Source organism: Dipteris shenzhenensis, chromosome 2, assembly GCF_047967505.1.
Source record: "Dipteris shenzhenensis isolate YYH24624 ecotype China chromosome 2, Dip_SZ_1.0, whole genome shotgun sequence".
NCBI lineage: Eukaryota > Viridiplantae > Streptophyta > Polypodiopsida > Gleicheniales > Dipteridaceae > Dipteris > Dipteris shenzhenensis.
The window spans coordinates 46,053,265-46,067,953 of record NC_141597.1 but is presented as its reverse complement, the minus strand read 5'-3'; the positions used below and the strand labels follow the sequence as shown (position 1 = coordinate 46,067,953).

The following is a 14,689-nucleotide window of genomic DNA, read 5'->3' as shown; positions in this document are numbered from 1 at the left end:
TGCTAAAATGAAATTATAAAAGGATTGCAAACAAGTAGTATTTTTGAGGACAAATAATCAAGATGATGCAGACATATATCTTGTAATTTTGCCACCTAAAAAATAGAAATACAATAGGTTACCAATGGCCCATCTCATGAAATTTTAGCTCGTACCCAACGCATAAAATATTATGCTTGAAGATTGGAAGTCTTAAAAATGTCCTAAATTTAAGGAAAGAATGTATGGTTTTGTGTAAGATAGGAATGCTCTTTAGGATGTTCCCGATGTCATATATTTAAATGAACTCAATTGCATTCCCAAAAAAGTTGAGCATGAATGAGGATTCATATAAGAGAGTATAGTCTTAGTGAGTGTTGGACTTTGAGAAGACGTGGAACGTGGTCTCTACATTTGTGTCAATATCAAAGTTAGTGTTCTCGCTCAAAAAAAAAATGATAGGATCCATTAAGATCTATATATGTTTGTGGCATAGGGATGCTTGGTAGTTTTCCATTGTGAAGTTGTTATGTGGTATCTACATTCTTTTAAGCTGCACTCTCACCCAAAAGATAAGCAATAAGATCCTTAAAGGACTATACATATTTTTATGGAATGGGGATGCTTGTTGGCTCCCCAAGCTTAAGTGAAAAATGGAGTTTTAACATTTTCATTACATACTTTCATAGATTTTTGATCAATAAAGCTATGGTAGCAACTTTTAGGAGTGGAAGCATGGATGCTTGGTATATCCATTATCATATGCCATTATTAGTAAACCTCTTATCCTGTTTCATAATTTACTCATAATCAATTCTCTAGGCTCCCTATTGTTGCAAGTGTCACAAGTGTTTGTAAATGGTTCCAAATGTTTTCTACCATGTTGAGGAAGGAAAAATGGCAGATTCACTTGGGACTTAGTCTCATTGAATTCTTATTTTATAGAGGATACGGATTGCTAATAGTACAAGATGTATAAATATAGTTTCTAATAAATCTAAAGTCAAGCCTTTAGCTATTGAGTTCTTGTTTATAGAGCATATGGATTGCTAATACACACATCTAGCTAGATGTATAAAAATGATTTCTAATAAATCTAAAGTCAAGTATTTAGCTATAAGGGTTTCCCTAGAAATGGGCACATTTATGAAATGGACGTGCATTTAATCCATGAAGAAAAGTATGGGCATTGGTTATGTTCCTTTCAACTTTGGAAGTAGATGCATAATTGGAAAAACATGTGTAATGACCTATATATAATAACCTTAGCACCTAGATGGGAGTAGCATGGGTTTAGTATAGGAGTCTATTTGTCATCACTAGTCCTATCCTACACCAAGTGGCCTATAGGATGGGAAAACCACTTTTTGTCCCATCCTCGACCATGGCTTCAAGAACTTGGAAACCATAATGAGACTGCCCTTTTTAGTGATTGGAAAGAATAGAATGATGACATGTGTCCTTTGTCCCCACGTCCTAAACACATGAAATGATGCCATATGTCCTCTCTCACCTAACCCATCCTTAATTCTTTTGACTCTTAGAACATGGTGGGATGAGAATAGAATATAAATACATTTGAATATGAATGGGACCGGTTTTCTCCATTTCTTTCCCATTTTCTAGCATGTGCTAGGACCCTAATATACCCCATATCTTCCATTTTCCCAAAAGAAGACATTTCAAACATTTTGAGGGGCTTACCAAACATTGTGGTATTAGCCGAGACGAAAAGTAACCCGTTTATTCCCTTGGACATTATGACTTGATGGTCCCTTTGAAGGCTTCGTACAATGTACAAGATCCAAAGTAGGATTTGGGGAGGAGTCCTCTTGAGACATTATACATTTGGAATGGCAAACTAAAGCGCTCTCTAGGTTGCATTTGAGATGACGATCCTAAAGGCTTCATAGTGGGATAAAACAATCTATGCTATTAATTTGGAGATGTGACTTGAATATCAAAAATAGTGCATGTCCCTCCAAATGCAAGTGGGCTCATGACCATGGGCTCATGACCATTAGGGATTCTTTTCTTTAGGAATATATTTTATTGAAGCTTGTATGAGGGGGGATACCTATGGTAATTGTACCAAAGGCGAGTGAAGGTGTGCAGTCACCTTGGAGATGGTTAGAGGGCTACATATAGTAATTGTTCCAAAGGGGAGTAAAAGTGTGGAGTCACCTAGAGGTATGATCAGATGGACTCTCAAAGTCATGCACGATAGTGCTTATACAATACTTGCCCATCCAATTGCTCTTTCTCTTTGAAACCTTTTAGAAGAAAAGGACCTACATAGATGGCATACTTGTCGTGGAACAAAAAGGTGAGAAGGATCAATATCATATTTGAGAACATCATTTGCTGTTGTATGGTTTTGGTCCACCAAAAGTGTTAGCTTGATAGTAAGACGCACCAAAGCTTCATAGCATGACCAATCTTGTACATCAACAAGATCAAGCTAATGGAGGCAACTAACGTGAAAACGAACAAGGTGGGCTTTCCACTTTATGTGCGTCGAGATTGAGACAGAATTTCTATATGACCCAAGGGCACGTGAATTCACTAGCTTGCAATTCTTGTCAAATAAGAATCTGTCACCCAAATGCATTGGGTCAATCAAACGAGAGGCAAAGTCAAGCATACCCTAATGAAAAGGCGCAAGGTAATATCGAGGTTAAGGCAATGGCAAAGGATAATATCTCATGAAAAGGCACATGATGATATCAAGGTTAAGGTAATGGCAAAGGATAGTATGTAATGAAAAGGCACGGGATAATGTAGTAACATATCGAGGTTAAGCTAATGTCATAGGTTAAGGGTAAGCTAATCAAAAGGTTAATTCCAAAAAGGTTAAGCTAATGGCGCAATTTAAGGTTAATCGAAAAGATCAGTTAAAAAGATTAAGCTAATGACACAATGTAAGCAAAAGATTAATAAAAAAGATTAAGCTATCGGAAGAAGTTAAGGTTAAGCTACTCGAGAGATTAAGCTAATCAAGAGATTAAGCATAAAAAGCTTGCAAACTGTATTGGCTTCCCCTCGCAGCTCATCTCCATCTTCTTCTTCATCACGGGGTTGTGTGTGCATGTCATCGGCATAGGCAATATCTAATGAAAAGGCATCGGGTATAATAAAGCAACATAAGAAGGGAAAGCTAAAGGCAAGAGGCAAAGGTTTAAACTAATGATGAGAAGGGTAAAATCCCAAAAAGGGTAAGCTAAGCGAATGGCAAAAGGGAAGGGTAATTAAAAAAAGAGGTTAAGCTAATAAAGAAAAAAGATTAAAGGCTAATGAAGAGGTTAACGATAAAAAGCCTGCAAACTGTGTTGTATTCTTCGTCTTCTTCATCATCATCTTCTTCTTCAGGGGGGGTGTGCTACTCATCGCCATAGCCAATCTCACAGTTGCAATCAGCTTGCAAATTCTTCTTCTTCTTCTCCATGGCTTCTGACTTCCATAGATCCCTCCTCTCCGCTTCTTCCATCCCCGATCACCGCCAAAAAATCGAACAATATCAGCTTCTCCTCTCTTCCATCATGTCCACCAATAATGTCGCCCACGCTAAGGCCTTCATTGACCACCGTAAGCTTCCTCCCCCTCCCTCATTCGCCTCAATTTCTCCTTCCTATCCGCGATCTCCTATCGCCTAGCTCCCTTGCTCATTTCGACGTCACCTCACTCTGCCCTTCCTGCTGCGTCAGCTTGCATTGCGCATTTTATCATGCTCTGGCTCTCTGTTAATTGCGCCTATTCACTATCTCTTGAATCTGATAGAGATGGCAATTAACTTGCGCGATCTCTTTGTATCTTTGATGGTAGTTTTCTGGTGATGTTCGCGCTATTGCAGTGGTTTCGGATGAGGTCTCCTTGAACGCTTTCCGTCAGTTGCTCCAGGAATTTGCCCAAGATCTTGCCAAAATGGAACCGGATGATTACAAAGATATCGCTCAATATGCCTTGGCGCAGATTCGGCCTCGCTTGGTTTCTTTTGAAGAAGAGGTGCGCCATTTCTGTGCTTCGTCTTCAGCTTTATTTTAACGGGGCCTTTCATTGTGAGTCGTATTCGATCTGGCCCGTAATGTGTCACCAATATGATGCCTTTCCTGGTTTATTCTATGCATTGCCAATACCGGTCTGACTTCACGACATGCAATGGGCTGGGTCCATTTTGGCATTTGAGCTTTCGGGAAACGTTAGAAAGGGAAACAGCAGTTCCAAGTAAAGCATCATGTCTTGAAACATAAATTGAACCACGTAATCTAAGAAGAAACGGTCACTATGAGGCCCTGTATACCTTTAGTCTCGATTTTCAGTAGTGTAATCAAATGTTTTGAGCATCAGGGCCCTATATGTTTCAATGATTGGTGTCATCTTTGAGACTTAGATGGCCTCACCTTGTACAATGCAGTCCACCCACCTTCGGATTCCCCTGTTTTTAGTATGTGTTATTTCAACAATTGTTTGCTCAAAATTCTATCTTCAAGGTAATGAAAGCCATGAAAGCCCAGGCGCATGGAAGAAGCTGCATCATAAGCTTTTGCATTTGTTATTTGGGAAATTTTGGCATTATTCTTGACACCGTCGAGCATTCACTAACTTTTCACCAACTAGCAAATTGGCACACCAGGACTTCGATTTACGCTCTGAACTAATTCCAATCCTTCCATGCTTTGTTCCATTCCATTTACCCGAATGAATAATTATATCCAACTTTTACGACTTTATTCTCGAATCTTGCTTAAGCTTGGTCAGTACTTGCTTATCTCATGAAATACTTTGAAGTGGCCGTGGTCAGTTATGAAGGTCGTCTTCGTAAGATCTTCTTCTCTGATCTGCTTTCGAGGAACAATTATCTTGTTTAGAACTTCATATGTAGGTGCACAAGGAGATCAAGCACATAAACACAAGTGAATTGAAAATTGAACCCAAAGCATCTAAGCTTCTTCCCATTAAGAGATGTACAAATGCTATCTGCCGACATTACCAATAAAAGAGGTATGGAAAAATGAGACTGGCGCAGTACAAGGAAGCCCTGATTGTCAAAAATGTAGTTTTCCAACATGTGGACATGGTGCAGAGTCATGGTCGTGAATTGTCCTCCATTCATTACTCAACCAACATTATAAGTACGTTAATGGTCTCCCTGGAAAGAAGAAAGAAAGAAAGAAAGAAAGAAAGAGAAAAGGTAGTCGTATTACTTTTTCAGTCTTGAACCTTTAACACAACCTCTAGCTGCAAAATTAGAAAGAAATTTGGGAGAGGCTTACTCTGCCAAAGTAGTAGATGAACCTTAAAACCTCTTTGTCTCTGCCCTCTGTCCCCATAGCCTGAGAGGGAAGCCAGGGATCATCTGAATGTGGCAATGGAGAGAACCAAATTATTGAAAGAGAAAATAAATCGAAAGAGAAAAGAAGGTAAGTCTCAACCAACTTGAAAAGAATGTTGGGGTTAGAAGAGTCACTGCTCGACTTGTGAGCCCTCAAATGAGGCATGGGGGCTTGACACCTGCAACAGATGTGGGCTTGAGAGGGCCGCCATGTGGGCGAAATATCTGAGAGGAGAGTGGGAAGTTCTAATGACTATATGGACAGCCACATGAACAGCCAGCAGGCTTCCACATGGTTGTGTCTGGTGGCCCATGAAGGGTTGGCCTTCTAAAACAGGCCCCTCCAGGGCTACAGAAACCCCTTTTCAGCCTGCCTTTCCAGCCCCAATGCTGGGCCACCCAGCCCTCATGCCTGGCTGCCCATATTGCAGCCAGACCCAATGTGGATCTGCTGCCCCCTTGCAGCCCGACTTACTGCCTACATGGCAGCCATAGTAATGCCTTGAAGCCGCCCATGCAGGCTTAAATCTGACCATGTGGCAGCCTCTACAACTGCCCATGTGACCTCACATGCATGCCCCATGGTGGGTGAGGTGTGGCAACCCAAACCGTAACTGAGTGAAGTATCACTCTTCCCTCTTGTTATATGGGGAGGAGTTGATCCTTATTTTCTGACAGACACTTTTCATAAGTAATAGAGCTATTGAGGTGTGGCAACCCAAACCATAACTGAGTGAAGTATCACTCTTCCCTGTCATTATATGGGGAGGAGTTGATCCTTATTTTCTGACAGACACTTTTCATAAGTAATGGAGCTATTCCAAGGGTGAAATGCAAGAAAATGCAGATTTGGGAGAGCACAAGAAGACGTCAAACCTGCTGTAAGAAGTGTGAAAGGTGATTACTGAACACAATGTACAATAACCAATTAAAGGTCATCTCTGGTACCCTATCAATTGTTCGAGCTCACTGCGTGCGCTCTTTTTTTGTGTGCCCAGTTTGTTGATGTGAAAGGGATAGCAAGAGAATTTCCTATCTTGCCTTTGTGTACGAGTAATTGAGGCCAGCAATTGGTTGCTTGCGTGGCAGTGCCAGAGATGAACAGTGAAGGTCCACTGTTATCACAACAATCAATTTGAATTTTAGAAACAAGCTGGCAATCCTTTCAACATAAAATGAAAAGTAAATAACTCAAAGCAACGAAACACATAGCATACAAGTTGTGCTCCAAACTTGATCTGTTTGGTAGGAATCAATGATGGGACCTCAGCCTACACAATCACGTCAACATTGTGCTTTTTTTGCACAATTGGCACAAGAAATCAGCCTCCAATCACTTGTTGCAATCAGAGTTTGGAAATTTCACAGGGTTGGGATATTCTATGGTTGCCTTCAGGAGAGGTGTAGGGCGACTGAAAAGAAACAATTCGAGGAAGGCTAGATGGCCAAAGTGCAGAACTTCAAGAAAGAGTGCAAGGTTAGCTGTAAAGCAAATATTTTAATTAGGGATACTTGGGTGAAAAAGTAATCTTGCCCTATAGCTATAGGTTGGCTTAATTAAGAAGGCCTTCTAAAATTTTGTCCCCCCTGACCCGCTTGCCCTTATGTTCAAGGTGCTTGTCCAGTGACAGGTGCCGAGAGTGTGACTGTGCCTAAGAGCTCAATATGTAAAACTTCCTGGAAAGCATGTTCACAAAGTCTCAAACCTGCTTCATAGATGCTGTACCAGCAGAGATGCCTGATGGCTGAGCGTGCAATTTGCCTTTCTGTGTGCTTGCAAACTTTCAAAATAAATTTCAACTAGAGCACTTTCTTTTGCAGCATTGTTTGAAAAACTAAGTGCAGATTTTTCTGTGGTTCAGGATCGCCTTCATATCTATACTCTGGAAAAGAAACTGCATGATTATTCTCTTTTTGTTCCTAGTGAAGTTTCTGAATCCAGGTCTTATCATACAGCGACAGCAGTTGGAAATAAACTGGTATGCCTTATCTTCTATAATCTGAGCTGCTTGTAATCATATGCCTTATTCCCTTTTCGGAGGTGAGTCTGAATAACATCACTGTTATTTATTTATTTATTTGTCTTTTTTTTCAGTTTGTCTTTGGTGGCATTAGACAAGGGAAACACTTAAATGATGTGCAGCTACTTGACACAAGCACTGGAAAATGGTAAGTTTCAAGCTAAAAGTATAGTACACCAAATTTAAAATATTTATTTTCATGTAACTTCATTGTTTGTGTATTCCTTGTTGTTTCACTTGCCTGATACAAATGGAAGTGTCATGCTTGAGATGATGCTTTCCTCCATACTTGAGTTTTATTGCGTTCATGGGACGTATGTTAGTACTTTCAGTGACTACCTAGAATGCTCTCCTTGGTTCAATGTTCATGCTCGATTGATCAGACTCCACACCTGGCTTCTCTCAGATGATCTATTGTTTTCCAACCAGCTTTACTACTGTAGCATTGGGCATTGGTCCTTCATCCTTGCTTGCCCCTATTATCTTTCTTTGCACATTTCTATTTCGTTCTGATTCTTCTCTACACTTCCGTTGTTGTGCTGTTTTCTCCTCCCTTCGATGCTGCCCTTGCTGTTGAAGCATTCTTTCTACATGTCTGTTAGTTTATTTGTTGGCCTTAGATTTATTTTTTCCATTGGAAAGTTGATTTTACTAAATTTAATTGGCTAGGTATATAGTTGCCTTATAAGATCATTTTGTCCAGGATAACCCCGAGAGTATTGGGTACTCCACCTGCACCCCGCTGTGGTCATTCTGCTGTGTTGCTCAATGGAGAAAGAATTCTTGTTTTTGGGGGTAACAGTGATATACCTCAAGATATGATCTGGTTCCTTGAAGTAAGAGCTTTTTCTTTCTGTAGACTAACAACTGTCTGTTGAGTTGCCCAGTTTTTGTGACCAACACCACTGTTTGCATCTGGATGCCTTTGACCTGAAGTAAAGCATGTTTTCTCCTTTATAGCTCTGATCATCTCAGGAAGGCTCTGATTATCCGCCTTCTTGAACTAGGTGGACACTCCCTTTGTCAGATCACAACGGCGATTGCTTGGGAAGGATGTAGTAGCATGGAGCAAAGGGATTCTTGGCAGCATGCCTCAGCCAGTAGTCATCTGTGGTCCTTCCGGTGTGGGTAAAGGTACCTTGATAAGTAGGCTTATGAAGGACTTTCCTAGCATATTTGGATTCTCTGTGAGTCACACAACTCGGTTACCGAGAGAGAAAGAGAAAAATGGTGTACATTACCACTTTATAGAAAGAGATAATATGGAACGAGCGATTCGGGAGGGCAAGTTCCTGGAATCTGCAGATGTGCATGGCAATCTGTATGGGACAAGCATTGCTGCAGTTGAAGCCGTAGCAGATGAAGGCAAGGTGAGTGGCTTGACTTTCATGTTGTCAAGAAGTGTCTATATTAAAATTTGCAACTTCATTGTATTGCAAAGGAATAAACTAGATATTGTGTGCAGAGATGTATCTTAGACATTGATGTTCAAGGGGCTCAAGCAGTCAAGAAGAGCTGCTTAGATGCTTTGTTCATCTTTATTGCACCACCCTCATTTGAGCAACTGGAATGTCGGCTTAGAGGAAGGTGAGGACACTAAAAAATTGTTAAATAGACTCAGTTAGGTTTTTGTGCCTTCTTCAAGTGGACGACGACAGGTTTTCAAGAAGTCACAACAAAATTATGATTTAAAGTTGTGTGGGTAGAGGGAGGCACACAATAATGGCAGGGACTCAGTCATTGTATTTGTTTCAAAAGACATTGAAAGAAGAGTGCTTTTCCCTGGGCTCTGATTTTATAGTATGTTTGATGTCTATGATCCAGGGGAACAGAAACAGAAGAGCAAATCCAGAAGAGACTTAGAAATGCGAAGGCAGAACTTGAACAAGGGAAAAACTCATCTCTCTTCAATCATTACGTTGTGAATGATGACTTGGAGCAATGCTATCTAGACATTAAGGTTGGAGCGGCAATAAATTTGTTATTTTTACACCTATCTATCTAGCTTGATTATACCAGATTCTTAGAGTTCATGACTGTCACAGCATTGAAATCGACTATTCATTGATTGACGATTTTTGTCTTGAAGATTTTAAACGAGGATGTTCATGAAGGTTTGCTTGTCTTCCCTGGAGATGCAGAGGTTGCTTGGGCTGGAGGGTACAAAGTCAGATGTATCACAAAATGGTTCCGAGGAGCCAGGTACATACCTTGCACTTGGCTTGCATTTCAAACAATATTAATAATTTCATCCTGTTTTGTTTTGTTAAATTATGTAAATTTGGATTTTGCCATAGTCAGTAGCTTTGCACAATACATCGTCTTGGATTGAATGTGTTTTCTTATCAGTGTGCCTTGGTGTGCACTATGCCCAGAACACTGCTTGTGTTGGAATGGATTTGATTTTGTTTTCAGCCTGCCTTCTCTCACCTTAAGGAATTGAAGTTATGATTGAAGTTGAATTGAAATATCTGCATGACTTTGCAAAGGTGTAGTAGAATTGCAGCCCAGGTGTGGACATTCTGCAACACTCACCGGCCAGCGTGTTTACATATATGGTGGAACAGCTAATGGGAGTCCATCTAGGAATTTGTAAGACCTTGCTTTGTACTTCCCTGTATAGTAAGGTAGGTTGATTGAAATGAAGATATTGGTCTTCTTTGGTATTTCAACCAAATGACGCCCCTTGTCTGCTATGTGCAGAATTGAGCTTGATGTCTCAAATCTTACTGGTGGGGCTCCGGGCAGGAGCACCGGATTGAAATGTTTTGCTCTGGATTCAAAGTGGGAAACGTCAAATGGTGTCATGCAACCTGTATTCTCTGTACAGTAAATGAAGAGTCCTAGCATCATTTTAGTGATAAGGGAATACAAAATCACGCATATGGCATGGAGGATTTTGACATGCCCTTAAGAGCATCGGAGAAAATTATAGCTATACAAATCAGCCAATTTTCCCAGAAAGGAATGTGGCTTTTCTTTGATTTTAACGGGACGATATAAATGGGTACAAGTTTTGGGTGCATTTCATTGAAGGGTGAAATTGGCAAGTCTGGTAAGACAATTTTAATGGAGAATGGAGTCTTTGCAAGAAAAAGTTATCAAGCAACTCAGATGCTCACTTGGAAGGAAGCTTCAGAAGTCACAGAACGGCCATGAGCTGTTTCCATTCAAAGTCAATCACAAATTGTTTAAGCTTTCAAAATTGCAGTGGCAGTTGTCAAGGTGGAGTTTTGATGAAATACATATTGCTCAGTGCTGTCAGAAATTGCGCATGCTGTCAGTTACTCTGCGAAGAAGGGCCGTTGTTTTGAGGTTCCTCTTTGACAGTCATGAATGGAGAACATAGCAGACGAGTGCTGCTGTTAAAATCTGATGAATAAATGACTGATAGTAGAGCAAAGCACAAGGAAAGAGCTGGCTTCCTCTCTTTTTGTACCCATTTCAGTTCATTTTTTGGCAATAGAGCAGGCTCCAAATTGGGCAGTCATTTTGAATCCCTCCTTGTTAGCAGAGATGAACTCTCTCTCTCTCTCTCTCTCTCTCTCTCTCTGTGCTGGAGTAATCTCAGCCCAGTTTGACATGAGACAGGATTCTGGAAATGAATTTCAAGCTTATTCGTTAATGAAAGGTCATCTTGGTCGGTAGCATAGCATGAAGTCAACAGTCTTTCAGTGTCAAATCTGTTCTGAACTTTGAGGACCTAATTCAGTTCTTCTGTTGATATCTCTGCTTTACTACTAGCCTCTCATGGCTGTCTGTCGTTTAGCTAGAGAGACAGAAACCCAGCATTCTGGACATCATTTTATGAATGTAAAGTGGGCATATCTGGTTCATGTGGTCTGCATCAAGTTTTGATGATGCGCAGACTGCAGTGATATCACAGCGAGTGGTCTTGGCTATGCATGAAGCTCTGAGTGGGGGCTGTCCAAGACTAGGCATGGACAGTTTGGAGTTTAATCAGGGCCTTTTGGCCTTACAACATGCTCCTATCTATGCATATATATGTACATGTGTGGACATACATACAGGTGTGTGGGTGGACGCACGCACATGCCCTTGTGCATTGCCATCGGGATGAGGGAAGAACCATTCTTTATCAAGTGAAAAGTTAAACAAATGAAAAAACATTTCCATGGTTATACAATCTAGACCTTATGCATAGCAGCCTAAGTTCATGGTTTACAACTAAAAATTCAAGGTTGGTTTGCACTACGGCATGATATGAGGCATGTCGGCACCCCTCAATGGCCTCAAATCATGCCATAGTGGGAAATGAGGTTGTTTGCAATGAGCTTCAAGCTTCCGAGCTCTTGATGTCAAGGGGTCCTGTTGATGTCATTGAACCCATGCCACAAGCTAGCATCTTAATTTTCACAAAACGATATTTTTTGGGTATCTCACCTTTACTAGTAATTATCTAATAATCATCCTCTAATCATTCTCATTTTGTAATGAAGGGGAAAAGGGGTTTAATTTAGGGATGCTTTAGTGAGGGGACTATATAACTCCAAGACCTCCACTCTTGTAGCACTTTGATGTGACATCTAATCTATCTACTCTCCTACTTACTCTCTCACCGTCAATCCCCCCCCCCCCTTCTCTCTCTCTCTCTCTCTCCCCCCCCTTCCCACCTTTTCCTCTCTCTCCTATCCCTTCTTCCTTCTCTCCCTTCATCTCTCTCCATTCCTTTCCTCACTCCCCCTTTCTCTAATCTGTCCCCCTACCACCGACTCTGGCACACCATTGCTTTCCCCTTCTCACCTTCATCCTAGGCCTTCCATAACGCAAGGACCATGCAAGCCTAGAGATAGCACAAGCCCGACGGTAGACTAAGAGCTTGACGCATAGACAATATCTAATTGCAAGACAACCTAGTGACCTGTACGTACAAGGAAACACAGGAGCAATAGATACTATAGACGCCACGCCAAAAGCTTACGACTCATTGACGTTGGAGTGGCCAAGGAGTGGATTGCACCTACGGTAGCCCATGCCACTACAACTGTTGCAGAGATAGCTATTGGCTCAATTGTTTGCCCAGAAAGAGTACTTCGGGAAGCTCCCCTTGCATGACCAATTACATCGAAATGATAGAAGCTGAGAGATTGCACCCCTTTGAATTGCAGACCAAGAGCACCCAATCGAGGACCAAGCCACAACCAATGCAACCTTAGCATAGGTTATTCCTTATTAGGTTAGTCTGTCGGGGTTACGTTAGATTAGGTAGGGGTAGTTCAATCTAACCAAGGTTAGGTTAAGTCATGGCAAGGTTAGGTTGGACTAACTAATGCTTAATTGTCCTAGAGGTCTTTAGGTCAGAATCCTAACTGTCCTACGTGACCCAGGATCTTCGCCCCCCCCCCCAAAAAATAGGTGACAAAGATTGGGTTTTGCTAGCCTCTTTTTACGGCCTTGCACAGCCCGTTTGGAGTCATTTTGAAGCTGCTTTGTCGACATTCCTTCGAGCTTCTCCATCGGAACTTTTGTGGTTCTATACACTGTATCAAGTGCTCATTGCAGTAAGTTTCTGCAACCTATTTCTTTGAGTCAGCTTCTTTCTTTGCTTGCATCGTACTGGCTTGTGGGGGCAACCGTATCTGCCCGCTTGGGATTTTCTTGTAGAAAGCTAGCTACATTTGGGCTTCCACTCTCCCATGACAATTCACCATGGCACCCAAGAATGTCACTCATGTTGAAGGGTCACGACATGATAGTGATAAGGCTGCTCGGCGAGCATGAGCATATGCCTTCCATAGTGGATGCATCCACTGTTGGTACAGATGTTCCTACCATTCAGCCTCTCTCTCCTACATCTCAAGCTGTGCATGCTCAATTCCTTGAGGCATTCTCCTCCATGCTCCAGGGTACATTTCTATAGTTGGGACAATAGATTGGTCAGCAGATCTCTCAACAGATTGGCCAAGTTGTCACACATGCATTATTAGACAAAGACAAGCAGCCTATACCCCAGCATGGGGACGTTAATGTGAGGCTTTGTTTTACTTATAGTGCACAGGGCCTCGTTTACATGTGTCTCTATTACTTAACTTCTTGAGAGCTCCTAGCTTGTGACTATTGTCTAGCTACTTGACTAATCATGGACATATACTCAAGGTGATGGGTATTACATTCCCTAACCAATACAGAGTTAGAAGCCCCATGCTTCTCATCTCATTGTTCTTAGTGTCCCATGAAGGCATCTTCCCCCCCCCCCCCCCCCCCCCTCTTCCAAACTGGATAGCACTGGTGGTTACTTAACTTGCTACATAAAGTGCTGGGGTCAATTGACATTTAATCACAACCATCTGATGATGGCACTTTCATAGAAGGAATATGACCTCTTGATTTCCAAATTTGCCCACAATTCGTTTAGCACGTGCTCACCCACATGAATCCCTTAAATCATATTGCTCACAATCAATGTTTTGATCAAGGGTTAATTATTTAACTCTCCCTCTAGCCCTCCACATGGGAAAAGGCCCTAAGTTAGACTTTTCGATCTGAAAGTCCTCGAAACCCCACCCGGCTCGCACCCTTTGGCTACTCACACCATACTTTGAGGACTTTTCTCCCCAGATTGTTCTCCCCCTACTCTTTCCCCTACAAATTCCTAGGCAATGCATGAGGTTTTTCTCCTTGAAGCACTCTCTTTGAATCTCATCTAGTCATGGACCACACAACACTTGTCCTCCTTTCAAGAATCCATTATAGTGCAATGATTGCAAGACGAATGTCATCATGTCAATAATTCAAGTTTCATGCAGTCGAATATTTTTCTTTTGATTCTCTACTACCAATATAATATTTCGAAATTTCATGGACATTTTCTACAAGGTTTGTCTTAGGTATTGCATATTGGTCCCCTACTTCTTGAAAGAAAAAATAGATCATGATTCCTAATGACTCCATCAAAAATTTATGCAAGCAATTTCATTACATTAAATTTCAATCTATACAGAGATTTGTACCCTAATGGATATGTGCATGTGTCACCAATGAATCTGAGTTTGCAAACAAAGAATCTAGAATCTCATTCTTTATAACATGTTCATTCTCGCATCAGCTTTCGATTCTTTCTTGGTAGCTTCTCTTGATGGTGCATTTTTCCACAACCTACATAGTCTTATGATCCTCTTGAAATTTCAGCTTGATGCAAATACATGTGTGATGACTTATTTTTTGCTCCTAGTGTGATATGCAAGAACTTTATATGTCTGGATTTACAATATCCGAATCACCATTGTAGATAGTTTGAATTGCCTTCCCCTCAAAAGGTTGGACTCCAAAACCTTTCTTTTCCATCTACAAGAACGATCCATAAAGGCACAAAATTTATCCAAATACCAACTTTTTGCAT

At 41.1% G+C, this 14,689-nt stretch overlaps 1 protein-coding gene across 1 annotated transcript; it reads left to right on the top strand.

Moving 5' to 3' along the window:
- The first annotated feature begins 3,340 nt into the window (after positions 1-3,340).
- On the top strand, positions 3,341-11,015 carry LOC147904849 (guanylate kinase 1-like). The gene is made up of 11 exons (XM_087388684.1): positions 3,341-3,564; positions 3,830-3,981; positions 7,171-7,287; positions 7,404-7,477; positions 8,033-8,165; positions 8,337-8,699; positions 8,795-8,916; positions 9,154-9,289; positions 9,471-9,531; positions 9,819-9,921; positions 10,033-11,015. The coding sequence occupies exons 1-11, from the start codon at positions 3,423-3,425 to the stop codon at positions 10,160-10,162; spliced, it is 1,533 nt and encodes a 510-aa protein (XP_087244810.1). The 5' UTR covers positions 3,341-3,422; the 3' UTR covers positions 10,163-11,015.
- The last annotated feature ends 3,674 nt before the right edge of the window (positions 11,016-14,689 follow it).

Coding starts and splice junctions, on each gene's coding strand:
- LOC147904849 (XM_087388684.1), top strand. CDS start 3,423: ATGGCTTCTGACTTCCATAGATCCCTCCTCTCCGCTTCTTCCATCCCC. Junction 7,288..7,403: donor CAGCAGTTGGAAATAAACTG/GTATGCCTTATC, acceptor CTTTTTTTTCAG/TTTGTCTTTGGTGGCATTAG. Junction 9,290..9,470: donor AATGCTATCTAGACATTAAG/GTTGGAGCGGCA, acceptor CTGGAGATGCAG/AGGTTGCTTGGGCTGGAGGG.